A 26,370-nucleotide genomic window follows, 5' to 3' on the forward strand; every position below is an offset into this window, starting at 1 on the left:
CGACTTGGTTTAACCCCAACTAGAGATTCGTTCCAAAGTTTCGTAGTGGTTCGCCGTTGCCGATTTTTTCTTTTCTTTCCACCTCGCGCACATCTGGCATGAAGAACAGCAGATTTGGTGCTGCTTGTTGCTGCATGCCCCGTACAGTACAATTTAGCACTTGTGCAACCTTATTCTATACATAGATAGATGTACAGATCATGTACAGCAGATCTCATAGGGTGCATATTCCGTACATGTAATATATAGGTACCTAGATTAGGTACATAGCGAAAAAAGAGAAGAAGCCACGCTTTCTCTTTTCCCAAGTTGCTATCTTTTGGTAAACTATTTCGTTTAGTTACCTCTTTAACTAACTATCTACTATTTCTATCTCGTTTCTTCTTCTTCTTCTTCCTTTTCTTGGCAACGCTTGGCAGGCTTACATGTAATATCTCATTTAATGGATGCTGCATAAAATTGCTTTTCTCTTACTGGAACCTCCTGTTCTATACAGTATGCACTGTGTCCCTACGGTGAGGTCTAGATGCTTATGTATAGTTGTCAATCTGTTACCGTTTTTATCCTCTAAGATCTTGCGAATACACATGGCATGACATGGTAAACATTTTTTGTCGATCAGCAGGCCAGAAATTTACTGGCAACTTCAACATGCACAATATGTGTTTATATAAAAGTCCGAGACAACGGAGCGTTCGTTACTAAATACCAATTACCCAGGCGGATGTAATGGGGGTTCGATAAGGATAATACGGGTCTAACTAGAAATGGGCTGAGCTGGAGCTTTAGCTGGCTTTTAAGTATATGCATAATAAAACGAAGGAATGAACGACTGCCACTGTCCTTGTGTGTGGTAGCACCGCGTTCTATTACTCAAGTCCTGACTCCTTCCTAGGCAATATGTACCCAAGCAATACCCATGTACATATGTAGCGTGGCAGAATACTAACCTAGGCAGTAGGCAGAATAGTCTATTCGCCGTTGCACCTGCACCCAAATTCAGCTCCCCCTTCCAATTGATTTGCATGGACCTATCCGGCCAAAGGCAAGGGTACCCTACCGAACATACCGAAGTTTCCTGTGAGCTGCGAACGGCGATCAACGTTCCTCTCCTTCCAATTCCACTACCTATCTACATAACTACATCTAGTTATCTGAAGGTAGACAAGCTTACCTTACCTCGAACTTTTTGCCTTAGCACGTAACCACACCACCGTTACTTTTCACCTTTTCTTCCCCTCGTTGCACTAACACGGCATTCTTGACACGGCAGGGTGGATGGCCGTTGTATAATATTATATTACTTATTTGTATAATCATATTATCTTTCTTACCTTTGTCAGACCTGCCTAGGTATACTACTTCGGTGTGTGGTGTTGTATCTTAAACGAAGCAGAATTCGTCAAAGAGATTTGATAGCTCCTCGTCTTTCATCATCATCGCATCGCTTTTTCCTCCCTTCCGACTTTGCGATCGAGTTCGACTAAACTGCGACGTTCGGAGGATGCATAGGTTACGGTATCTACCAGATTTCCCGTTATAGGCCGGAATAATGAGAGTTGCGATCCGGGAGCAGTTAGCAGCCCTCGTGCTGCTTGCTGTGCTCGTCGCGCTCGCTGTCGTCTCTATACCTACTTGGATTTACGTCAACCGTTTCGTTATTGGAGTAGAGACTAATGGCCTCTCCTTAACCGCTTCTCTCAAAGCCGCCCGCGTTGCCTCCGAAATCGAATTGATCCAGACGACATGCAACCACATATCAACGAGACTACTTATTCAAAACGCTCTTGCATCTTTTTATCGCGGTAACGAATCTGATGCTCTTTGGGACTCCGCCTCTGCCGATGTCATCAGCGCCTTGATCACTCCGCCGGGCGTTTCTACGAATCTCCTACAAGCAAGAATCTATTCGCGAAACGAGACTGGCGCAGATCGATCTGGTGGACTTCTTAGTGTAACCGGTAGTAACATTTCTGAGGTTAGACTGCCTTATAAGGCATCTGATGGGTCACAAGCTATCTTAGGTGATAACCCTTCGGGTTATCCGCCGTCACTGTATCCAAACATTACATATTGCAACTCAACAGATCCTGACCCAGGCTATCCTAACCATACTGCTGTCGTAGCTAGGCCGTTTCCAGATATACGAATTGACTCGAGCGTTGATGGCATGGTATTAGGACCGCTCGTAATCAATGAGACATACGCCCTTATCTCATTGACTATCCCGATCCGCAGCAATCGGAACGATGGGGTGATACTTGGATATATGACTACGATCGCCGATGCTACCTCGCTCATTAAGATCGCTGCATCTAAAGAGGGATTGGGAGATACTGGCACAGTTTTACTCGTCGGTCCTTCTACAGGTTGGAATCGGTTCAGCAAGTATAACTTACCTGCAAATGGGAGCCACGAAGCGGCGTCTAATTTCTCGAATGTCGACGTCAATTTTGTCTTACCGCCGCGGGTGATGCCTGGCCAATCAGATAGGCATACACTGCATAATTATGCCTCTGGGAATTTCAATCAGCCTTTCAAAGTGACAAGATACAATGCGGCATACAGGGCCTTCACTACTCGGAACCCTTCAATAAATAATGCTAGCAGCTTACTTTCCACCAAAAATGAGCAGGGAGTTGACGTTGCCGTCGGATATGCTCGGCCGCAGACCACGCTGGTTAATTGGACACTCATCGTCGAACAGGACATGTCCGAGGCTTATATTCCTATCGATACACTTCGACGTATACTGTTAGGTTGCGTGTTCGGAACTGTTGGACTCACCCTACTTTTAGTTATACCTTGTGCTCATGTGAGTGTTTTGCCTATTCGCAGATTAAAGGCCGCCACCGAAAAATCTATTGCTCCTCCCGGCTACGCCGAAGCGTATATAGACGACCTAGACTACGACGAGGACGAGGACCATGAAGGATCAGGTAGCGGGAGTCGAAAATCTACCAATGGGGTTGTAATTCGGTTGAAAAGATTAATTCGGAGATCTACGCGATCAAGGATTGCGCCCTCGAGTCATGACAGCGAGCCGCGAAGACGGATTTTCAAGATTCCGGGCAAAGTCAACGATCGCAAGCACTACGTGACCGACGAGCTTACAGAATTAACTACGACTTTTAACGAAATGAGCGAAGAACTATTAAGGCAATACACTTCCTTAGAAGAGAAAGTTGCGGAGCGAACACGCGAACTCGAGATCAGTAAGAAGGCAGCTGAGGCCGCCAACGAAAGCAAGACTTTATTCATTGCGAACATCTCTCACGAGCTTAAGACTCCCCTGAACGGTATCTTAGGCATGTGTGCTGTCTGTATGGAAGAAGACGACTTACCCCGGATCAAGCAGTCTCTAAAAACCCTTTATAAATCTGGAGATCTGCTCCTACATCTCCTCGAAGATTTGTTAAGCTTTTCGAAAAACCAGATTGGTCAGCAATTAAGCCTAGAGGAGAGAGAATTCCGATTATGTGATATTCGGTCGCAAGTAGCAACCATTTTTGACAAACAAGTTCGTGAAGGTTCGATCGATTTCTCAGTCGCTTTCTTAGGCACCGAACCAGATACAAGCCCCAGTCCCGAACGAGCTGAAATGGATAGGAAACTCCCAGCTATCGGTCCTCTAGGGACTGGTAGGTTGAAAGACATGTGCCTGTGGGGCGACCAGCATCGAATTCTACAGGTGCTCATCAACCTTGTAAGCAACAGTCTTAAGTTTACGCCGGCCGGGGGGAAGGTATCAGTGAGGATAAGATGCCTACGTGAAATTGAAACCTCTTTCGACGTAAGCAGGACTTCATCCTTATCGAAAACTGGATCCGGTCGCCTAGGTAGGACAAGGCATAGAATGGGGTCGGGTTCGAACAAGTCAAAGAGCTCAAATGAAATTCCAACTCCTCAATCCCAATACAAGGGAGGAGGTACAGCATTGTCGATTAATCCCTTGGATCCCAAAGCAACACCCTACGTACGCATACGTGAGAGGTCACCAACACCACCTCCGCCAAGCGCGAAGTCATTCTTGTTCGAATTCGAAGTGGAGGATACGGGTCCCGGAATTCCAGATCATATGCAGCAGAGAGTTTTCGAACCTTTCGTCCAGGGTGATCTAGGCCTTAGCAAGAAGTTTGGGGGAACTGGTCTAGGGTTGAGCATTTGCCAGCAGTTAGCAAATCTGATGGGGGGGAGTATTTCTTTGAGAAGTACTGTCGGTGTTGGCACCACTTTCACTATGCAAATACCATTAAAGTACACCAAGGATAGGTAAGGCGATATGATCTAGATACTCGGATCGCCGGCTAACAGTTTATATATTAGGACCTCCAGTACAGCTTCGAGTAGTATTAAGTCACGCCCAACAAGCATTAGTAGTTCTGTCGACGGGGATACCAGAAAAAATTCCCTAACACAAACTACAGCGGGCGCCAAAGCTAATGTGCTTGATCAAAAACCGCGTCTTGTTGGACTTAGCCAGCCTTTCTTTGCTACCACCCCCAGTGCCAAGGCACAACCGACCCCGACTCCGGATGATCGAATGAAAGCCATAGAGATGGCTAAGGCAAGCAAAGGTGACGGGAAGCTGCGAGTTCTCGTTGCCGAGGACAACCCCACCAACATTGAGGTTGTCAGCAGGATGTTAAAACTAGAGGACGTGTACGATGTGACCATTGCAAAAGACGGCCAGGAGGCGTACGAACTTGTAAAGGCGAACATGGAGAACAATCTCTATTTCGACTTAATTTTCATGGACATTCAAATGCCTAACCTCGACGGCCTACAGAGCACTCGCCTCATTCGGAAGATGGGATACTCAGCACCGATTGTGGCACTGACAGCCTTCTCGGAAGAGAGCAATATTAAAGATTGCATGGAATCCGGGATGAACGAATTTCTAAGCAAGCCTATCCGTCGACCCGCACTCAAGCAAGTTCTTAAGAAGTTCGCAACAATTCCTGAGGAGCCAGAAACGGCATCCCAATTAACTAGGAAGAGTACCCCCGAAAAGGGCCACCGACCCGCCACGGTTCGGCCACCAAACGGAGAAGCCTCTACGCCTTCAGATTCAACCCCTACCCCCAAAGAGCGCCCCATTATGAATGGCGTACATCCAACCACGAATACAGAAATATGATCTCACCAACAGTCATCACCGCAATATCTATTTAAATTTACATTTACTTCACGTACCACGTTGCACGATATCTCTAACACTTGTCTATATCCCACCTTTGACTCATTTTTTTGCAGCAGTTATATTCGGAAAGGGTATTCATACGGAAAGGCCTAAGAGAATGGCGAACCGGGAGCAGGGACACAAAAGCATCTGGCGAATCTGATTACAAGGATGGCGAAGGCGTTACGGCTATTGTATTGTTTTTACTACGGGACCATCTCTCGTGGAGAAGTTGTGGGGGACGGCGAGACTTTTTCGGTTTCTTTGACCTTGCTGTAGGTCTAATACACGTTCCCAGCATGCAAATAGGGAAATATTTCACACATCGTTTTAAGGGGAAGGCAACAGCTGAGTTTTTGGATGAGTCACCACTTGGGCCAGGTAAATGACATTTAGGCCAGAGGTTAAACAGTCACAATTTGGTGATCAATAAGAAGGCCAATGGCTATCGAGAGATATAGCCGATCTGATGCAATGTACATATTTATCATATAGGTACTATAAGTATATTTACTGATTACTGATTACTGATTACATTGTAAATGTGTACCAACTTGTCATATATCGCAAGACTTCAATTTACTTGCTCTGCGATAATCTTTTGGACATGTAAAACTATTAGTTGCGGTTGCAGTAGAGGTGCCGGTTAACTTGCCGAACTAGTGAAGTAGTCAAGGCGAAGGACGTATGATTGGCGCTCCCGATCTCGATGTAGCGCACGGTCCGATGCTCGGGATGCGGAGAGAGTTTTGCGGGTTGATTATACCCGAGGATGTTATTATCGGAGATGTGACACATCCAGCTTCAAAGGTAGGTGGCTATAGAGTTTTACCCGTCCTATTTTATGATATAATTGATACATCGTATCTTGACTCTACGTACTATTCGTCACACATACCTCCCATTTATATCATACACATATTTATATTTATATTTATATTTACACGTTCACTTCATCACATACACTGTATACATACATACCTCCTATCTATCTATCTACCCAGCAGCAATGCGTCTCCCCTACGTCCCCAACCCGCCGCAGCCGGCCTCGGAAGACGAAGCCGCCATCGTAGCGCGCATCGCGGCTCGTCGGGCCCCGCGCCCCTTACAGGCGCTCGATCTGACGCTACTACACTCGCCACCCATCGCAGACGGTTGGAATAGCTTTCTGGGGGCGGTGCGCACGAAGACGTCGCTCGACGACCGGACGCGCGAGATTGCGATCTGTCGGGTTGCGGTGTGTAATGGGGCGTGGTACGAGTGGGGGCACCACGCGCCGCTTGCTAGGGCGGCGGGGGTTAGCGAGGAGGGGATGGGGGTTGTGGGGAGGGATGTGTTGGTGTTGGTGGAGGAGGAGGAGGGGGGAGAAGATGGGGATGGGGATGGGGATGGGGAGGAGAGGAGTAGGAAGGAGGCTGAGAGGGCGGGGCTTGGGGAGAGGGAGTGGGCGGTGTTGAGGTATGCGGATGAGATGACGAGGAATGTGCGGGTGTCGGAGGAGGTGTTTGGGGCGCTGAGGAGGGTGTGTAGCGAGAGGGAGGTTGTGGAGGTTACTGCTACGGTGAGTTGAGTTTGTGTGTTGGGTTTATGAAATAATGGTTATTTTATTACAGGAGGGATATAGGGCTGATGAAATATATATATATATAGGTTGCGGCGTATAACTGCGTCAGCCGGTTTCTGGTCGCGTTGGACGGTAAGTTCCCCTTTTCCTTGCGTTATATATCTTCTGGCTTCTATTTCCTTATGCTAAGGGGCAGGTTGAACAAGACAATTTTGGCTAACAGTTGCGATTTAGTTGGCGAGAAAAATGGTACTGGTCCTGATGCTGGACATTGAGAGGAATTACGGCTGTCACTGGAGGTTAGTAAGATAATAGAATCAGTTGCTTCTTTTTATACACAATGTGAGGTAATGATAGTGATCGCGTAGGTAGTATGAATACATATGCCAGCGATACTCTAATATCCACAGCCGTACCCTTTATACTATGATAAAACTCAGTATTGAAATGCTTGGATTAACCGCTAGCTTAGGTAGCTAGATATATTATCGACGCTATAAATCGATTTCCTTTCCCTAATATAACCGCCCAACCAGTTCTTGTACATCCACCTAAGCCTACACCAAATCCATCCAATACAAATGACATTCCCATGGGATAATAACCAATCCATGTAATACGGGTATGAGACGTGGTATCTAAATATCCCGATATGCGAAGATATAAAAAAGGGAAGCAAGCAGAAATATAACCCGTGAAATGTCCAAGGGAATGTAAAGTAGTAGTAATAGTAGTATGCAGCGAAGTAGAATAAATCAATCAATCAATCAATCAATCAAAAAATGGGGTATCTCGTGAAGTGACCAGAACTCCGCGTGGAATGGAATAATATGGATAGGCGTAAATGCTCATAAGTAAGCTCACCGACATCTCGAAGGGTCATGAAGGGTGTCGTTATACATCATCGTCGTCGTCGTCGTCGTGTATGCGATGTGCGTTCGTGTTCGTTCTCGTGCTCCTACATATTTGTACTGTATTCGTCAGGGGGTCGTCTCAATCGCTCAGTTTTCAACTCAAGTCTTGTTCTTTTATCTCTTGTCTTTAATTCATCTTTATCTTTATCTTTATCTTCCGGAATAGAGTCTATCGCGTCGCGAAATCGGCCGTTGTCCATCTCTGGTGTTGACGATATAGGGCTACCTAAGGGCGATATGGGGGGCGGTGATCGCATGGCTAGTTCTATCGAGGCGTGCCGCTTTTGCATGCGTGGGGATCGCTGGAGCTCCTGCACGACACCCATCCAGTTCATCTGGTGCGGTGGTTTTTGCGGTGTCCTGTGCGGCGTCTGGTGGGACGCTTGATGAGGGGTCTCATTCTTTTCGTGGTGTCCTGTCATGGACGTCGTCGCCTGTGTTGTCAACCTTCTTAACGGTGGTTTCTGTTTGATGCTTTCGTTCAGTCCCTTCGGAAGACACGGTCTAGTAGGCATCTGATGTTGGAAATGTAGAGCTGCCTTCTCCGGATCTTTCGGCGTTGTCCTCTCAGCCTGCTTCGCACGGTCCCCCGCCATCGTCGCAACGATACCCATATATACCACTAAGAATCGCATGCGCAACATATCGAGCCGTCGTACCCTCTCTTCTAATTGTTTCCTATGGCCCGCCCAGAGGAATCGCGCGCTGGTACGCAAGGTCCGGCCGCCCTCGGCTAGGACGAGGCGGTTCAGCTCCTCCCGCAGATCGTCTCCGCTCTTCTGGATCTCGCGCAGCAATCGGCCCAATCGCAGCTTATCCGCCAGCCTCGGCACCTTCTCGACGTCTCCATTGAATCCCTCGTTCTCCTGTATGGAAGAGTCTACGGCTTCGAGAAAGGTGGTTATCTCGTGGGGCGCGGCTAGGTAGGCGGTGGCGTAGGAAGTAAGGATGTGGGCGGCGACCAGAAGGGCAAGACAAAGGGCAAGACAAAGGGCGGTGACAAGGAGGAGCAGGGTCCACAGCAGCAGTGAAGAGGGGTCAAGCATGATGAGTTGTTGCTGCGTGGCGGATGGAGACGGGGGATGGGGGATCGGGGATGGGGGATGGGGAACGGGACCATAGAGGAGAAGGGGAATTTTTGACTATAAATTCATGGTTCGTGGGGTTTGATGCGAGATGGAAGGTGAATAGCGAATTAGACAAGTCTAAGAGATTCTTAGTGGAGGGTAGAAAGTGGTGACGTTCGTCTAGGTCTCTTTGGCTTTTTGTGGTTGGTGGACGGTTGCGCGTGAGAGGTCCGGAATAAGAGAGACAACTGACAACTACAGTACCTAATACCTAAGAATTGTTGAGGAGGCGTTGGTTCTACTTCGAGAAGCTAGGTACTTTAGCCCTTCGAGAGACCTGCTGCCGCTTGCCGCTGCCCGCGCGAACTGCAAAAACTTCTGCATATTAATTATGTACAATTCCGTGTCCAGAGGCTAGGGTTGCAGTCTATCGCCCAACAGCGGAGGCCGCGGGATCGGTGGCGCAGTGGTACCTACAGTAGACTGACCCCTCTTAAGGGTTAGGGGAGGAGGAAATGCATACGGTTATCTTATCATACAACGCCTCATTATAGGACGAGTTCTCGGGAAGCTTTATTATTCTATCAATAGAAGATGAATAAAAATGATTAGGTAATTCTCGCTTATTGCTACATTCTAAGAGCCGGTAAATTTTGTTAGTGTATGGGAATTATATAAGTGCGAGAACGAAGAGAATCTCCTCAAATTTATAACGTCTCTAACAAGCCCTAAAACAAGGATAATACTCAATGGCTTCTAAACTGGACTTCAGTCATTTTATTTAAATATAGTAATCTCTTGAGCGTCAAGTTCTCTCTAATAATTGCTCTGGGCATAGTATTACATAACAGGAGAGGGCTGAGTATATTAGATTCGGGAGATAGGGGGTCATTACTAAGGTATCGAGGCTTCTTTCGAAAAACAGTACTCCTTTTTAAATATGTTCAGTTAGACTATCTTCTAGCTTTCCTAAAAAGAGTATATCGAAGTTTACTTGGCCTACTATTAAGTATTTCTCATTGGTTTAACTACCACTTCATACCTTGGTAGGTAGAGGAATTGATGACAACTAACTCTTGGAACTTCTCATAAAGGAATTCTAAAATGCTGCAAGTAAAGGATTGAACTACTAAGTCAACTTTACTTTAGTTGAACCTTAGGTACTGTATATGATTTAATGTTTCTGGGAAAGGCTCTTGTATCTCATATTAGTTAGGTACCTAGACAATAAGATGAATTAATCTGAAATCAAGTACGGACTACAAACCCTCTTGGTCTCAGGAGTCAGTATAATATAGAAAAGCTGTGAAATTTTTATACTGACCGCTGGCATTTCAATGTTCACCGACGGATAATAATACACTTGTAATAAGTCATCTTCCTTTCCCACAGTTTTGTCTACCTTTACCGTCTATAGCCGGATAACCAACCTTGGGTGCTCATTTTTTAAATCCCTTACTTGACTTGGCTCATTGAGCAACTATTATAAGTTATACATAAGAACCAGCTCAAAATTGTTTAATAAAAGTTTCTAACCTAAGAGGTAGTTGTCTAGCTGAAGTATAAGAGCTAGAAGAGCTGAAAAAGAGTAGGCACCTAGGTGGGTCAGCGTACCGGCTAGGTTAAGCGTTTCGTCGGAGAACGGTGTGCCTCGCAGGTATCCTTGCAATGGAACAATAGAATGAAGATCAAAAGAGAAGGAATCTGTCTTGGTATGTATAGAATCTGCTCTAGGTGCATGAGCCTTGCTGCTTCCCAATCTTTCGGGTTCTTCCTGGCGAAGTGGGGACTTACATAAGCTAATGAATGAGGTGCAGCCGCAGCCGCAGTTGCTGCCACTGGCGGGCGCATATCAATCGCGGGGCAATTTGTGTTACAAAGTAACGATAAGCAACTCGATTAACTAACAAAATACCTAAACTCAATAACTTGCACCAGATGCACCGACACAACAGAGCTTCAAACTCAACCGGTTCATAATCGCAGTTTTAGAACTGCCTACAGAATAACCAGCACAATGGCGGCAGACACACCACCAGCCCTGCCATCCGCACAACAACAAGACGACAAAACCGATCAATTCCCCCTCCCCACCATCCTAACATACCCCTCGTCCACCCCGCCAACCCTCATCACCCAAGGTGCCGAAGCACGCCTCTACAAAACAACCTACCTCCTCCCATCCCTCCCCGCAGCGCTCAAATACCGCCCGCCCAAACCATGGCGCCACCCCGCCCTCGACGCACGCCTGACGCGCCACCGCATCCTAGCCGAAGCTCGGGTCCTAGCGCGGTGCCGACGCGCGGGCGTCCCCGTCCCCGCCGTATACGCGGTCGACGAGGCAGCCGGGTGGTTGGCCATGGAGTGGGTGGGGGGGCCGCCCGCGCGCGCCGCGATTAACGAGTGGTTGCGGCGGAGGAAGGAAGCCGAGAACGCTAGGGGGAACGAAGGGGATGCTGTTCCGGTTACGGGCGAGAAAGAGGAAGATGCGGATTTGGTGGCGCTGATGCGGAGGATAGGAAGTGCGGTGGGACGGATGCATGGCGTGGGTGTTGTACATGGTGATTTGACGACGAGTAATATGATGTTGCGGCCGTGGGAGAAGGGTCGGGAGCCGGCGAATGGGCACGCAGGAGACGGTGGTGGTGATGGATTACTGGATGGTGATATTGTGATTATCGATTTTGGTCTTGCGAGCCAGAGCACGTCTGATGAAGACCGCGCCGTCGACTTATATGTTCTGGAGAGAGCGTTTGCCAGCACGCACTCTCGCGCGGAAGGGTTATTTACGGCTGTGCTGGAGAGCTCGTATAAAGAGACTTTCAAGCAAGCGCCTGTAGTCTTGAAAAAGCTCGAGGAGGTTAGGATGAGAGGACGTAAGAGGAGTATGATAGGATAAAGCCACGAATTAATTATATTCGGCGAGTAATTTGATGCCAATGAATGCTATTGGGGGATCGAATTTGGTGTGTTCGCTCTGAAGATAGATGCATAATTACTACACACTCTAGACTTGTGTAGTTCTGTGTTCATGATCTAATGATGGTAGTCCCTAACCACCAAATGCTATTGTTGACCGAAATATGCGTAAGGAATAGATAGAACACTGGGCCCGCCTCATGCCTCTACCGTCTCCGCGCTCGCAAAGTAGCCTTTGTTCTCAATAACCCCACGGTCCTTTACAAACGCCGTATACTTGACAACCCACTCAGGGATGATCTCCCCTTTAAGCCCACTACTATGAGGTTCGCCGCCCGCCAGGACGCCAGCGCCCTGTGGTCCTTGGCCAAGAAGCTCCCGCAAGGTGCCGCTGGGTAGGATATCTGTAGAATCGTGATGGGTGTACAATTCGATGCCTTCGTCCTTGGCAAGTTTTGCCAGAGGCGGAGGTACATTGCAGCAATTCCTGATATTGATCTGGTTAACGGTAGGCCGAACTTTGACCTTGTCTAGAAACCTCTTTAGCTTGTCGGTGCCGAATTCGGCAATCCCGAGTTGTTTGATCTGGCCCTGGTTATACAATTTTTCTAGCAAACCCCACGTATTCACCTCTTCTTCGTCGTTGCCCATCGTCGCATTCTTTCTATCGGCTTCCCATTCGCAGTCTCCCTCGAATGCTAAGCCAGGGAATGAGGCTATGAGAAGGTCGACGTCGTTTACGCCTAGCTCTTTCTTAACCAACCGTAATGCTTCTTTAATATAATCAATTCTCTTCTCGGGAGGTGCTGTCGGTAGAAAGAATAGCTTCACGGTAATCTCGTATTGCGAGCGGTCCTCTTGTAGCCCGGCTGACTCCCAGTCGATGCGGGGCACATACAAAGTAGAATCTTCCCTTTCTGTCCACACCTCTAGCGCTGGTCGGCTGCTGTATCCATTTTGTCCAGAGTGAGAAGCATGACCATTGCCGTTTTGAAGTATGGAGGCGTATTCTTTTTGCGCAGCCGAGAAGTTACTTCGGAGGGAATTTGTAAGTTCGAGATTGGACCGATAAGTGCCTGGTTTCCGAATGATAGAGGGGCCGTCTAGGATGACGTTGCCCGTAGATAAGATTATTCGTGTCATGGTGATAGAGAGGAATATGCTGGATATGCTGGATATGCTGGATATGAAGGACTAGACAACAACCTCGATCTAAATAAGAAGATAGGATAGGTATAATATAGGCAATAATAGTAATACCATGAATGAATATTCAAGATAGGTAGGTAGGTACCATAGGTAGGTCTATTACCAATCGTATTTCATGCGATGGATGCGCAACGTAGGGGTGGGGTGGGTAGAAAAACTGAAGCTTTATAAATCGAAGTGGGGTCTTGATTAAATTCTAGTAATATTTCCATCCAAGTCCGGAGATAGTGAAAAAGGTACTAACCTTTTTACTTCTCTTAGGGTGTTGAATTCGACCTCCTTAGACCCAAGAACAGACGATAGCAAACCGACGAAAACCTTGTTGTCATCGAGGTTTCGAATATGAAGGAGATTACAAGAGTGTTTGGTAGTAAAAGAAGCGTGTAAGTCAATATTGATATATTGATGAGATGAGATGAGATGGGAACGCCGACTACGGCTTAACGCAGTGGTATTGCCACTAGTATAACAAGTGAATCGCGGGATTTGATCGCATGTGGTGGTGATACGACTAGCGGAAGGACCCCTAGATCATAGCGTAAGTTGTAAATATGTAGACAACCCATAAGGTAAGTTACGGGCGTATGGCATAGGTCATTCGAAATCAAACTGTCATGGATAGGTCACTCATCCACTCAAGATATGCCAAAAATGGAAAACCTGTACTAGAGACCATAGGTAAGTATTCACCCTTCAGTCATAGAATCATGTGGGGTGTTGCAATCAACGTTATCGCCAAGGATTCAGGACTTAGATTTACTCGGTGGATTGATAAGTCCTCTCGGTTGGCGGTTGGCGGCATCATGCCGTCGGCCTTATTTATTTTTTAATGTTCAGTTCTAGAAGCTGAAGAGATTACGAAATATGTATTGCAGGCCAAAATTTAAGTGCTGCAGGTCAGCCGCGGAAACCCGAATCCCCTGTTGGCAGGTGTTGACTAATACCGTGGGGGTGGTAGAAGTGAATCGGACCGGCGAATATTATGTCGGCTGGCTGTATTCCGTAATTTGCATAGGTACCCCCTTACCTGAATGCGGTCGCATAATTCAAAATTGACAAGCTCGTGCCCAACCCCACTACCGGCTACTAAGAAATTGCTTCTGCTTCTACTTTTGCTGTTCCATTCCATCAGCCATTTTACTACTACCAACATATTAACAACAGCAAAACGCACCCAATCCTCTACGGACCTTCTCTTTTCTCATCCTGCCATGGTAATGTGAGAAGCGTGAAAATGGCTATCAAGTATGCCATCAAACTCTCTCGCTATTAGCATCAAAACACAACTAACCATTAACATGACAGCTACTTGATCCTGCTGTCTCGGCAGGGCAAGGTGGTATGTTAATACAACTCTTCTCTAGAGCCCCATTCCATTGAAACTAATCGCACATCAGCGCCTAGCCAAATGGTTTACCACCTTGTCTCCCAAGGACAAAGCGAAGATCGTCAAGGACGTCTCTCAACTAGTCCTCGCTAGACGAACTCGCATGTGCAACTTTCTTGAATATAAAGGTCCGCCCCCTATTAACTACTAATATCAGACAAGGCTGCTCACCAACCGATCAGATACTAAAATCGTCTACCGCCGTTACGCCTCTCTATTCTTTATTGCCGGCTGCTCTTCCGATGACAACGAGTTGATCACGCTCGAGATCATTCACCGATACGTCGAACAGATGGACAAATACTACGGCAACGTCTGCGAGCTCGACATCATCTTCTCTTTCACAAAGGCATACTACATATTAGATGAGATATTACTAGCAGGGGAATTACAAGAGAGCAGTAAGAAGAACGTACTCCGCTGCATAGGGCAGCAGGACTCTCTCGAAGATATGGAGGTAAGTCGCCTACTTGGGTTTTTATTCATACTACTTGTCCTCGCTCCAAGTTACCGTTTCGGCAACCTACGCAAACTTCAAACCCTTCCCTAGCGATCCTTGGTCCCACTGACATAGCTTTTTTTTTCTGTCCAGGTCGAGGACGAAGTTACGAAAATCATGTAACAAGTTACAATGTATTTTTTTCTCGAGCGGATTGCAGTCCAAGAATGATTCTCTCAGGGCACGGCGCAACGGGTTTCAAATTATAGTATTATACACTCTGCATTTATAAACATGCTTACCTATATTCAATTATTTTCACAGGTCTCCAAAGAAGTCGAGAATGCGCTAAAGGAGGTCGGATTGATGTGATCTCAGAGTTGCAATGTCGTCCGCGTCGAACGAGCCGTGTTGCATTTGTTAAACGTATGACGGTCGTTTTGAAGTAACGCAATCTCAATGCCGTACCTCTTTCCAACCTATCGCCCAGCATCCCTTACGAATCGTTTATGCTACGAGCTTATCAGCAAGTTTAGGACATCTTCCGGTACATGTTTGCGCAGTTTATTCAACCAGTCCAAGACGATGCATATTATAAGCGAATAGGATTCAGCTACGTTAGAACTATCTGAATGCTAATTAAGCGTCCATCAGTGACGAAGCTATTGCATGGTGAATATGCTAGGGTTAGGTATGTTAGTTCAAAGCGCGCCGTTGACGCTCGTGGGATCTTGACGTTATCCTATTTGCTTAGTCTCCGGCTGGGCTATTAATCGCTATTGGTGCTATTGGTTTAGGTATAGTGGAAGGCTACCAACCCCTTAGCAGGTAGCTAGTATCAAGCCAGTATCAAGCCACACCCCTCCCCAAGCTCCGATAGTTCCCCTCCCCCCCTGCGCCCTGCGCCCTGCGACCCGCGTTACTGCGAACTTGCGACCGGATTCGAGAAGACAAGGAAACGGCACACGGCAAACACCCGGCTTCCTTGGGGGTCTTGGTTCCTTGTCAGCCATGTCAGACAAGCACCAAACACCTGATCAATCACCGCAACACATTATCTCCCCCCCGGCACTCCAATCCGAGAAACCGTCGCAACTCACCTCTTCCACCTTCAAAGGCTTCAATTATACATTCGACGATCATAATACTCATTATATACCAATTACGATTACACTTCTACTACGTAATGTCCTGCGCTCCCTGCGTCTACTAGACGATACAACGTCTAGTTTATTCTATTTGAATCAATATTGCAGGGATTGAAGTGCGCATTCGTTGTCTTTCTTTATCAGCTTACGGGCTGCTGCGTCAACTACGCACACATCGTCAGGACGATAATTATCTTTTAACCAGCAACTCACTACTCCAGACCAGGTGTCACCCGTTTACTGGTCGACTCCGGTCTTCTTAACGATCCTTCGAGGCCATACGCAGCTATTTTCCATCGGCTCCGAGCTTTCGTTTCATCTCGCGGTTAGCATATACATTAACCATACCCGACTATTACCCCCTCGCATCATATGATATATTCATTTATGCCATTGCGAAATTATCACCGACGCAAAGATGAAGGTTAGTGCACTCGTCGTATAGGTTTGGAACGTGTTTAGGGATTTGGATTTGGAAGTATCGCAGGTCTTATCTAACCACCATCTTCCACGTAGTTTCTCCCGCTTCGCGATTTCGACGTCATCACCTTGGCGCTAAACTTCAGCACGGCTGAGTGTCGTGTCAAAGGCGGATGCGATCTTTACACGACAAAAGCGGCCGGTTCTGACAAGAAACTATACAAATCAATCGAAACATCTCTCGAAGCTCAACACGCGGCGCTCCTCAAATTTGGTGCGTCGCTCTCACCGCCACAACGCAAGGAGATGGCTGCATCTCTGAATCTATCCCGTTCCAGCCCATTTGGCAATATGAGCGAGATTTCGAGCCGTCGCACCTTTGCCTATCTAATTGCGACATTGAACGCGAGCCATCCCGATTATGACTTCTCCCACGTCTTGCGCCCGACGGACTTCCGCCGCGAGCGCAACCTACAACATGTAATGGCGAACATTGATAACACGCTGAATAGTGTGCGACCTTTGGGTTCTTCGCTCCTTTCACCTGATGCGAACTCTTCGTATCGTTCTTACGGTGGTTCTCCTGCGCCGAGTCTAGCCTCAGGAGGTGATACGATTAGTCCTGCTTGGAGTCCACACATGTGGACCATGATCGATAAGGAGATGACACTGAAAGACTGCACAGTATTTTCGTATCAACCGCTCGAGGACCCTTTTGATGGTGACGAGTCCGCTATCTGGCGTCTTCATTATTTCTTCTTCAATAAGAATAAGAAACGTGTTGCCTATCTATATGTTAGGGGTTTACCGAATTTAGTCAACTCGCCCGCGCTTGCCCCCCATAGGCGCGGGAGTAATGGACTATCCAAGCGCCACGCGACGCCCCTACCTGGTAGCTTGGGGGCGAACAAACGCGCTAGGTTCTGGCTAGGAGATCAACTCGCAAGTCGTATTATTGTCGACGATGATTATGATGATGACGAGTACGACGATGACGATATGATCCAGTATGACCCAGACGAGGATATTGAGATCGATCCATTGCATGATCCCTCTTCCGATGAGGAGAGCGATCAGTATGATGAAGATGATGAGGAAAGCGAATACGAACAAGTTGCGCATTCTGTTAGGGGCATGAGTGAAGACATCGCGGCGAGCATGGAAATATAAAAAAAACCGGCATGATATTATCCCCACGGTCGGATTCGGCTCCCTTTCCATTATTCCATTTCTTTTTGGCGTTCAAGGATGGAATGGGGATGGGGGCATCAGGATCCAGGGGGTAATGACGGGTATTAAACCAATAGACGACCTGTGTTCTAAGGCCAACAAGTCAGGCTCACGATGTCTTCAACAAGGCAGCACAAATGGATGTATGAGTTTTTGGCGTTTTGGACATGAAGGCATGCGGTTGCGGTTGTGGTTGAAGAGCGTGATTCGACGCTCGATACCCCATGATCAAATATCTCTGTTTGTTTTCTTTTGTGATAACTAGCAGGCTAGCTGGTGGGCGATTTGGCAAGCGCTCCGATGCCGGCGTGTTATGGTTTAAGCGTAGTTCTGATAATAGTACGTGCTTTCGTTTAGTGTACGGTTTGGTTTGGTCCAGTTCGTGCGATTGCATGAGAACTCTTCAGATTTCCGAATATAAAATACGAATCCCAAAGCTGCGCAGTTATTATACCGAAAATATGGTGATGTGTTCTAGTAGAGCAAGCATACATTAGGTACCTACTTTAGTTATTCAATAGTTATTCTAGGTATGGAAAAGCTTGTAACGCAAGATAGGTATGTTCGCCAGGATCGAGACCAAATCCATTATACAATTGCTTTTTTAGGGATAGGATAGGCTCGTGAGATCTTACATGATGTGTAAATTAATGGCAGCATATGAGAAAGAGTGCTTTTATATTATACGTTTCAAGCTCCTATTGTCAATCTGCGTTAACTGAGTTATAAAAATTACTAAAATCTTTCAGTCTTATCAACAGTCCCATCAATATTCCCCGCCAGTGTCACTAGCTGTACCTAAACTATATCGAGATATTGCTGTTTGAAACAACCCGTTTCCATAAATCTTTATATCTTCGATGACAACGTGTTGCATCTTATTAAGGGTTCTAGTTGCCACCTCTGGGATATCTCTAATGTGCATGTTACTAGAAGGGTTTCTCACGTAAGTGGTAGATAAATTTTAATCCAAGGGCAGCTCAGAAGATGAATACCCTCGCGGCACCAAAATTTATACTCACTCACATTCTTACTATTACTACTTCAATCGTGTGACAAAATATGTCCGTAAATTGGGGGATTATCATATCACAATTCGAAGAGTCTACATAGGCTGTATCCTTATGTGAGTAATGCAAGGTTAAGCAACTACGTTGTAGTATGAAAAGTTAATAGCCCAACTATGTTAAACTACTAGTATACGTACAGATAGTCAGGCACTCCGTTTGACAACCATCTTAAAATCACCTGTAATCAATAAACCAAGAGGTTATATTTAATAAAATGCCGTTTGATTGAGTGGACGCCGCAAGGAATTTTCATTTATTAAAGGTCCTCTTAAGGAAGGTTACTATAAGGAGATGATATTCGAACGGTGAATCCAGTGCTTGTTTTCATATTATAGATAGAAGGTACGAACAAATCCGAAGGTATATGAGTCCCATATTCCTTAAATTATATGACATGTGCACTTAGCTGGAGGGACTGTTAACTTTTGCGAATCCCTGGTGGTTTAACATATATATACATCCCACTATCTTCCGGATCTCCTCTATTCCGTACCGTAAATATCGCCAACCTCATCATCCTCATCACATCACACCTTGCAATTTCCCAATTTATCTATTATCCTCGTATCAATATGAGCTCGTCTGGATCATCGTGGTCACAAGATGGCAAGAAAAACGACTGAAGTGCTGGAGACCGTTCTGAACATAGAACTGGGTCCAATTACAACAACAGCGACGATAGTCCGAGCGTGGAGAGTGAGGGTGAGGAAAGCGAGAGCGAGGACTCTTCTGACGAGGGTGGTTCAAGTGATGACGGATCAAACCATGGCTCAGACGAAGATAATTCAGATGATAATAATTCAGACAGCTCACGCACTTATGTGAACTCGACTACTAGAGGGCTTAGCTCTGATAGTAGATTCAGCTCCGCTACTACTCTCGTCTGGGATTCTGAGGACGACGATGAGGACTCTGAGGAGTAAGAATATTCTTGTTTTCTTTCTCGTCAAGCGTTGATTTAACTAGGTAGTTAATGGGGCACGTCTATAACTGCAAATATGTGGTTAGAATGAAATACATTGATTGGCAGTGATCTATGAATTTACTATGAATATGTACCTGAACCTTTGAAATATGATAGAGGGCTGAAGATGTAATGTTGTAATATTGTTAGTATCTCGAAGTATGCGAGTGGCTTAACCCCCCCTTTCGCCTATCCCTAGGAGACGGATATAGCAATCATTGCTGATTCTGTAGTAGGCTTAAGGGGTATTGTATTGACTTGTGCGAGGAGGCCGAAGTTGTCAGTACAGTCACGGACTCGAGCTGGTTGACGAGTCGTGTACGAGGATGTACTACCGTAAGGGATGGCACAACACTATTTAGTACGTAGGGGACGAGTCCTTAGATACGACGTGAGAAATCACATCTGCTCCTTGCGCAACATATGTGCTGTTTCATTGCTGTAAGTTCGCATTGTGACACTATCTCCAAATCATCAGTACTTTACCATATCCTCGCCTTATAAAATCCAGGCCGTCCCCCATGGTGCTCAATCTTCCCTTTTGTATCCCAATTTGATAAATCTCGTTTAGGATACCATCAATTCTGATAGCTACCAGCCACTTGGATTAATATCGGAGGAGCTCGCTTAGCCATTGCCATCGCCGTTGCAATTCTTTACTGTAACCCGATAAGAAGGTTCTTCTTCTGCTTTTGGCCGAAAATGAGTTCTAGTTCATCCTCCGGCTCGTCGTCGGGCGACACCGATAACAGCGGAAGCAACCAAGACTCTTCGTCTTCCTCTGGAGACCAGTCGGGCCCTGGTAGCGGTAACACCGATGTGGGAAGTGATAACGGTGGGCCAGACGATGGCTTCATGTTACCTCCCTCGATTGAAGATCCGGATGATAGCGGCTATAGTACCGACCACGGACATTAATATGCCAGGATTGCGAGAGGACTTTACGGTTTCGCATATTATAGATAGCGCTTCTTTGGTGGTTTTGATGGTATAGGGGAAGCGTATATCTTTTATTCCCTCAATTTTATTTTCCCTGCTCCTTATGTGATTGGTCTTCCCGTTGCCCCTTTACTCTCTACTTGGTAGCGATTACGTAACTTCTTCTGCCTTACGCCTTATGACAATAAGTGAGGATTTAAGTGAGGAGTGATATCTCAAAAATCATATAAGGCACTTGCACTCATGCACCTACCTGGTAGGTCTCTCCTACATGTAAGGGGAAGGTGTGGTACGTATCTGTAATCCATTAAACCGCGTCGCGAATTAAAGTGGGCCCGCTCTCCAAGCTCGCGTCACCTTTAGGTACATCCTAATTTTTTGGGGCAGAGTTTGATACGTTCACGTTCAGCCTTCTTTCATCCCTCTTTTTTTCTTATAGTTTTTCATTTTACCTTCCATCAATCAACTCTTTTATCTGCCATCTTTTCGCCAACGACTTTCGGGTCATCTACGAAGATGGCAGACATCAAGATCGATGGAAAGCTCTTCCAGGAGCGCATTAATCATTTCATTAATGCCTGGAAGGCCGATAAACGCGCTGGGGATACTGTCTTCAGCGGTGTATCCTCCATTCTTATCATGATGGGTAAAGTCGAGGAGAACCCGGAATTCCAGAAGAACAATGCTATGCACGTATGTAATATCCGCAATGTTCACGTCCCTATGAATCGGGCGATATTCTGTTTGAAGAGACTGACTTTTGTTTAGTTCTGGTTGCTAGGCTACGAATTCCCGACTACGCTCATGCTCATCACTACCGACACTCTCTACATACTTACGACGGCGAAGAAAGGTAGCGACTACCCGAACTTTATATTATTGCGCGACTAGGCGACTGACTTTTACGTAGCGAAACACTTGGAACAATTGAAGGGTGGTCGATTTCCGATTGAAGTTTTGGTTAGGGGTAAAGATGCGGCCGCAAACGAGAAGCAATTCATCAAGATTGCCGATACCATCAATTCTGCAGGAGTGAGTCATATAGCCCCTTTACTGCATACTATTTTCCTCAGCTGACTTGATTTGGTAATTAGAAAAAAGTTGGCCTTCTTACCAAGGATAGGTCAAATGGTCCTTTTGTCGACGAGTGGAAAAAGATCTTTGCCGATAAGTGCAAGGATGCTGAAGAGGTCGACATTTCCGGTGCCTTATCGACCGCTGCCTTCTCCGTCAAAGATGAAACAGAATTGCGATCCATGCGAGCAGCGTCCAAAGCCTGTGTCGCGCTGATGACACCATTCTTTCTGGACCAGATGTCGGATGTCTTGGACCAGGAGAAAAAGGTGAAGCACAGTGCGCTTGCCGATAAGGTTGATAGAAAACTCGACGACGAGAAGTGGTGGAAGACGGTTGAGCTGCCTAACAAACAGAGATTACCTTCAGATTTCGATCCCGCATCATTGGATTGGTACTTGGGTCCTGCAGTCCAGAGTGGTGGCAAATATGACCTAAAGCTTCAGACAGAGCCTACTAGCGACAACCTTCATCCCGGTGTTATTATCGCTGGCATGGGTCTTCGATACAAGTCGTACTGCTCTTCCATTGCGCGAACGTACCTCGTTGACCCGAATAAGACGCAAGAAAGTACCTACAAATTCCTCTATTCTGTCCATAACCTGGTTTTGAAGGAGATCAAGGATGGCGTAGTTGCTAAGGACGTTTATAACAAAGCTTTGAGCTACATCAAGTCTAAGAAGCCCGAGTTGGAGAAACATTTCCTCAAGAATGTCGGAGCAGGTATCGGCATCGAGAGCAAAGATCCTACACTAGTGCTCAGCGGTAAAAACTCGCGAACTTTGAAGGATGGAATGACCCTATGCATAACAACCGGCTTCACTGATGTCGAGAATCCTTCCCCGAAGGATAAGCTTAGCAAGACATATTCCCTGGTCCTTACCGATACCATCCGAGTAACCAATAGCGATCCGGTTGTATTTACTGGAGATGCTCCTACCGATCTCGATGCGACCTCGTTTTTCTTCAAAGATGACGAGGAGATGCAACCAACACCTAGAAAAGAGAAGAAGGACTCCCGTGTGGGTGCTGTGGCTACTAAGAACATTACGAGCACCCGTTTACGGTCCGAGCGAACTACTCAAGTGGATGAGGACCAAGAGAAGAGGCGTCGTGAACATCAGAAAGAACTCTCTCAAAAGAAACAGAAGGAGGGTTTGGCTAGGTTTGCCGAGTCGACGGGTGGTCAGGATGGCGCGGAGGTGAAGAAGTTCAAGAAATTTGAATCATACAAGAGAGATAATCAGATGCCACTCAAAGTCAAGAATCTCGAGATCTTGGTTGACCAAAAGAACCACACCCTTGTGCTTCCTGTCATGGGACGACCGGTTCCTTTTCACATTCACACCATCAAGAACGTCAGCAAGAACGACGAAGGAGAGTGGTCCTATTTGCGTATTAACTTCCTTTCTCCGGGTCAGGGAGTCGGTAGGAAAGATGATCAGCCATTTGAGGACGCCTCGGCACAGTTCGTTAGGAGCCTGACGTTCCGTTCTCGCGATGGCGATCGATACGAAGAGATCACAGCGCAGATTTCTGCTATGAAGAAAGAGGCCACTAAGAAGGAGCAGGAGAAGAAGGACATGGAAGATGTTGTTGAACAGGAAAAGCTAGTCGAAATAAGAAGTAAGTGGATATATATATATATATATACTTTTCACAATATCTCTATACTAACTAGTAGCTAGATCGACGGCCTCCTGTTATGGACAACGTGTTCATACGTCCTGCGATGGAAGGGAAGCGAGTTCCTGGCAAGGTTGAGATCCATCAGAATGGTATCCGGTACCAGTCACCGCTTAATCCGCAGCAGAGAGTCGACGTGCTTTTCTCCAACATTCGCCACCTGTTCTTCCAGCCTTGCGCCCATGAGCTCATTGTAATCATTCACCTGCATCTCAAAGACCCTATCATCATTGGCAACAAGAAGAAAACAAAGGATGTGCAGTTCTACCGAGAAGCAACAGATATCCAGTTTGACGAAACTGGTAATCGAAAACGAAAATATCGCCACGGCGACGAGGACGAGTTCGAGCAAGAGCAAGAAGACCGTCGACACAGGGCTGATCTTGATCGCCAATTCAAGAGTTTTGCTGACAAGATTGCGGAGGCTGGCAAGAACGAAGGTGTTGAAGTTGACATGCCGCTTAGAGAGCTTGGATTCAACGGCGTCCCGTTCCGAAGCAATGTTACGATCCAGCCGACAACAGATTGTCTTATTCAGATCACAGAGCCGCCCTTCCTAGTTGTCACGCTAGATGATATCGAAGTTGCTCATCTGGAGCGTGTGCAATTCGGGTTGAAGAACTTCGATCTGGTATTTGTGTTTAAAGACTTTACTAGACCACCCGTTCACATCAACACAATTCCCGTTGAGTCGCTGGAGGATGTGAAGGAATGGCTCGATAGTAGCGACATCGCATTTAGCGAAGGTCCTTTGAACCTGAACTGGCCCACGATCATGAAGACGGTCACAGCTGATACCCACCAATTCTTTGTCGACGGGGGATGGTCGTTCTTACAGAATGAGAGCGATGACGATGACGACCAAGAAGAGGAAGAGGAGTCAAACTTTGAGATCGACGAATCCGAGCTCGAGGAAGCCAGCGAGTCTAGTGAAGACGATTCGGAGTACGATAGTAACGCATCCGAAGACGCCAGTGATGAAGGCTCAGAAGAAGACGAGGAAGACGAGGACGGTGAAGATTGGGATGAACTAGAGAAGAAGGCGAAGCGAAAGGATCGAGAGAGCGGTCTTGAAGAAGAAGACCGTAGCCGTAATAAGAAGCGACGCCACTAGACTCTTCGCCTAAAATATGCCGATCTTCATTGGGGGGGGGGATGTTTATTCGAAGCGTCGAGAGACTAGTCCTGTGGGTGCGATTTCGCAAGGCGAAGGGACCGCCCATTCGGAGTTGAGGTTGTACGAAATGCTTATTATTCAGCACATGATTGCGTCGAGCCGCTAGTCGCAGGTTTTGCAATTTTTTATTATTCTGCTGCTTCGGAACGAGGCTATGATAAGCTGAAGGCGAAATTGCGTTTGCTTATAGTTAATTCTCGGTGGTTGGCTCTTCGTAGAGCATATGTAGGCTGTATCGTACCGTAATGCAAAATGGACCCCCTGGGTATCGTTGACTTAATTCATATTATATGTGCTATCAGATGCGAATTGCTTATTCGGTTTAATTGCTAGATGTCGCAATGTGAAATATTCGAATAAGTTGATATGGCATTACTTCGATAGGAGGTATCGAGCACGTCGAATCGTTGATACATGAGTTAACTCTCAATTTTCCATGACAGCACTTTGGTATGTTAATATACTATTATCTAGGTACCTATATATATTGATATTGACGAGTATCCTCCGCTGTAGCTAGGGAGTCTTAGAGGTTTACACATAACACGCAACTATCCCACTCAACAACTCATAACATCTCAACCTTCCCAGACGGCCGGGCCGGGAGCAGTATACGTAGTCGGAACGGGGTAGTAAGACCAGAGCAGACCGGGATCGCTAGCCTTGTAAGCGCCGGGGAAAGCGACGAGCGGGCCGGGAGTCCCGCTGCCGCCACCTGTCACCTTGACTTGCGCGCACGAGAGGTACCTGTTGTTGTTTTATGTTAGTTCCTTTTACATCAAAATATCGTCTAATACTATGAGTAGAAGGGAAAGTTATTTCGCACATTTGAGCGCCGCCGACGGACTGTGCCTGGTGAAGGGCTATGGACTCGACGCGCACGAGGTAGTTCCCGCTCGGGATGTTCTTGGGGATCGTTACGTTGACGACTTTCTTGTCTGGGAGGGCGTTAGTATACAGTATAGGGGAATAGGTATATAGAAGTATGATAGTCAGGGGGGCACTAACTGTAAGCGGGCCAAGTAGCCTCGCTAGACCCTAGGGGCGGGACGGCGGTGATGCTGCCGATCTTGAACCACACGTTACCTGCGGGCTCCCAGGTGTTGATGTCGGCGCTGTCGGGGACCTTGGCCATGTAGAACTGGACGGGGCCGAAGTGCGTCACGGCGGCGTTGGCGGCGAAGCCTAGGACTTCGCCGGCGGCTATGGTAGCGGTGCCGGTGCCCGGGCTTGCCTGGTAGCATCGCATGTCGGGGCTGTCGACGCTGGTTACGCCGCCGTTGCTCTGGTAGTTCTTGGTCTTCCGGACGGAGATCCACTCTGCGGCTTCTTGCTCGCCGTTGATGACTAGCTTCGAGAAGCGGTCTGTTGCGGTGTTAGTTTCCTCATTAGGTACGCTGTCTACTGTGGCACAAGGGGGCGTGGACTTACAGTGGGCTTGGGCAGTGGCTGCCAGCGCCAGGAACGTGATTAACTTCATCTTTGCTGTAGATGTTGAGGCAAGATTTAGATAAGTTGTTGTTTTTCCGGTGGGAGAGGCACGGGCTGTGAGCGATAGGGAAGACGGGCGCGCTAATATACCCGGCGAGGCCGCTGCGATATACCACGGGGAACACATGTCAAATACCGGGGAGCAGGTCATCGCCAAGATGAAGCGCTATCGGCTGAGCCAATGACTGCGTTTATGTCCCTTCCCCAGATATGAACTCCATGGGCTAGTCTAATGTTGGGGGTAATTTGTCGTCGTGGTTAAAATACCCGGTTGTAAGGGAGAAGGTCAGCTCGGCAAGGGGGGTCGGCCAATGGAGTGGTTGTGATATTATCCGGGGATGGCGTATTAATACTTTCTTTGTTGGCTTTATGGTATATGAAGAATCGCGTAGTAGGTAATGCTTACATCTGTGTAAGTTACCACCTTGAGGATATATATATATATATATATATATACTCTTTTGGTATACAAGACGCCCGTTTGTCCGGC

The 26,370-nt window shown here is 46.9% G+C and overlaps 10 protein-coding genes across 10 annotated transcripts; 7 read left to right on the top strand and 3 right to left on the bottom strand.

Moving 5' to 3' along the window:
* The first annotated feature begins 901 nt into the window (after positions 1-901).
* F4817DRAFT_349488 (putative histidine kinase SlnCl1) lies at positions 902-5,716 on the top strand. The gene is made up of 2 exons (XM_049304828.1): positions 902-4,272; positions 4,327-5,716. The coding sequence occupies exons 1-2, from the start codon at positions 1,553-1,555 to the stop codon at positions 5,138-5,140; spliced, it is 3,534 nt and encodes a 1,177-aa protein (XP_049155228.1). The 5' UTR covers positions 902-1,552; the 3' UTR covers positions 5,141-5,716.
* A 239-nt stretch (positions 5,717-5,955) lies between these two features.
* On the top strand, positions 5,956-7,021 carry F4817DRAFT_368328 (AhpD-like protein; the record flags this gene model as incomplete). The annotated part of the gene is made up of 3 exons (XM_049307224.1): positions 5,956-6,743; positions 6,833-6,878; positions 6,981-7,021. The coding sequence occupies exons 1-3, from the start codon at positions 6,192-6,194 to the stop codon at positions 7,019-7,021; spliced, it is 639 nt and encodes a 212-aa protein (XP_049155229.1). The 5' UTR covers positions 5,956-6,191.
* Positions 7,022-7,025: 4 nt separating this feature from the next.
* On the bottom strand, positions 7,026-9,244 carry F4817DRAFT_349492 (uncharacterized protein). Its single transcript, XM_049304829.1, has 2 exons — positions 7,119-9,244; positions 7,026-7,045 (listed from the first exon to the last, which is right to left on the bottom strand). The coding sequence occupies exon 1, from the start codon at positions 8,704-8,706 to the stop codon at positions 7,705-7,707; it is 1,002 nt and encodes a 333-aa protein (XP_049155230.1). The 5' UTR covers positions 8,707-9,244; the 3' UTR covers positions 7,026-7,045; positions 7,119-7,704.
* A 1,350-nt stretch (positions 9,245-10,594) lies between these two features.
* F4817DRAFT_251321 (kinase-like protein) lies at positions 10,595-11,766 on the top strand. Its single transcript, XM_049299169.1, has one exon. It carries the CDS (start codon positions 10,745-10,747, stop codon positions 11,624-11,626), a length of 882 nt encoding a protein of 293 aa, XP_049155231.1. The 5' UTR covers positions 10,595-10,744; the 3' UTR covers positions 11,627-11,766.
* Positions 11,736-13,129, bottom strand: F4817DRAFT_251304 (Aldo/keto reductase). Its single transcript, XM_049299168.1, has one exon. The coding sequence runs from the start codon at positions 12,787-12,789 to the stop codon at positions 11,845-11,847; it is 945 nt and encodes a 314-aa protein (XP_049155232.1). The 5' UTR covers positions 12,790-13,129; the 3' UTR covers positions 11,736-11,844.
* Positions 13,130-14,000: 871 nt separating this feature from the next.
* Positions 14,001-14,904, top strand: F4817DRAFT_251339 (AP complex, mu/sigma subunit). Its single transcript, XM_049299170.1, has 5 exons — positions 14,001-14,100; positions 14,161-14,194; positions 14,253-14,370; positions 14,425-14,699; positions 14,835-14,904. Exons 1-5 carry the CDS (start codon positions 14,090-14,092, stop codon positions 14,862-14,864), a joined length of 468 nt encoding a protein of 155 aa, XP_049155233.1. The 5' UTR covers positions 14,001-14,089; the 3' UTR covers positions 14,865-14,904.
* A 1,192-nt stretch (positions 14,905-16,096) lies between these two features.
* On the top strand, positions 16,097-17,561 carry F4817DRAFT_251362 (repressor of RNA polymerase III transcription MAF1). The gene is made up of 2 exons (XM_049299171.1): positions 16,097-16,253; positions 16,346-17,561. The coding sequence occupies exons 1-2, from the start codon at positions 16,248-16,250 to the stop codon at positions 17,417-17,419; spliced, it is 1,080 nt and encodes a 359-aa protein (XP_049155234.1). The 5' UTR covers positions 16,097-16,247; the 3' UTR covers positions 17,420-17,561.
* A 1,560-nt stretch (positions 17,562-19,121) lies between these two features.
* On the top strand, positions 19,122-20,431 carry F4817DRAFT_319710 (uncharacterized protein; the record flags this gene model as incomplete). The annotated part of the gene is made up of 4 exons (XM_049301098.1): positions 19,122-19,141; positions 19,199-19,468; positions 19,750-19,874; positions 20,112-20,431. 4 exons carry the CDS (start codon positions 19,122-19,124, stop codon positions 20,429-20,431), a joined length of 735 nt encoding a protein of 244 aa, XP_049155235.1.
* A 284-nt stretch (positions 20,432-20,715) lies between these two features.
* On the top strand, positions 20,716-24,690 carry F4817DRAFT_349502 (SPT16-domain-containing protein). The gene is made up of 5 exons (XM_049304830.1): positions 20,716-21,145; positions 21,221-21,305; positions 21,363-21,484; positions 21,547-23,152; positions 23,215-24,690. The coding sequence occupies exons 1-5, from the start codon at positions 20,969-20,971 to the stop codon at positions 24,324-24,326; spliced, it is 3,102 nt and encodes a 1,033-aa protein (XP_049155236.1). The 5' UTR covers positions 20,716-20,968; the 3' UTR covers positions 24,327-24,690.
* Positions 24,691-24,967: 277 nt separating this feature from the next.
* F4817DRAFT_361444 (glycoside hydrolase family 61 protein) lies at positions 24,968-25,869 on the bottom strand (the record flags this gene model as incomplete). The annotated part of the gene is made up of 4 exons (XM_049306411.1): positions 24,968-25,136; positions 25,216-25,327; positions 25,398-25,754; positions 25,821-25,869. The coding sequence occupies 4 exons, from the start codon at positions 25,867-25,869 to the stop codon at positions 24,968-24,970; spliced, it is 687 nt and encodes a 228-aa protein (XP_049155237.1).
* Positions 25,870-26,370: the final 501 nt, after the last annotated feature.

The sequence above is a fragment of the Daldinia loculata genome (genome assembly GCF_022478755.1).
Source record: "Daldinia loculata strain CBS 113971 unplaced genomic scaffold F4817scaffold_65, whole genome shotgun sequence".
NCBI lineage: Eukaryota > Fungi > Ascomycota > Sordariomycetes > Xylariales > Hypoxylaceae > Daldinia > Daldinia loculata.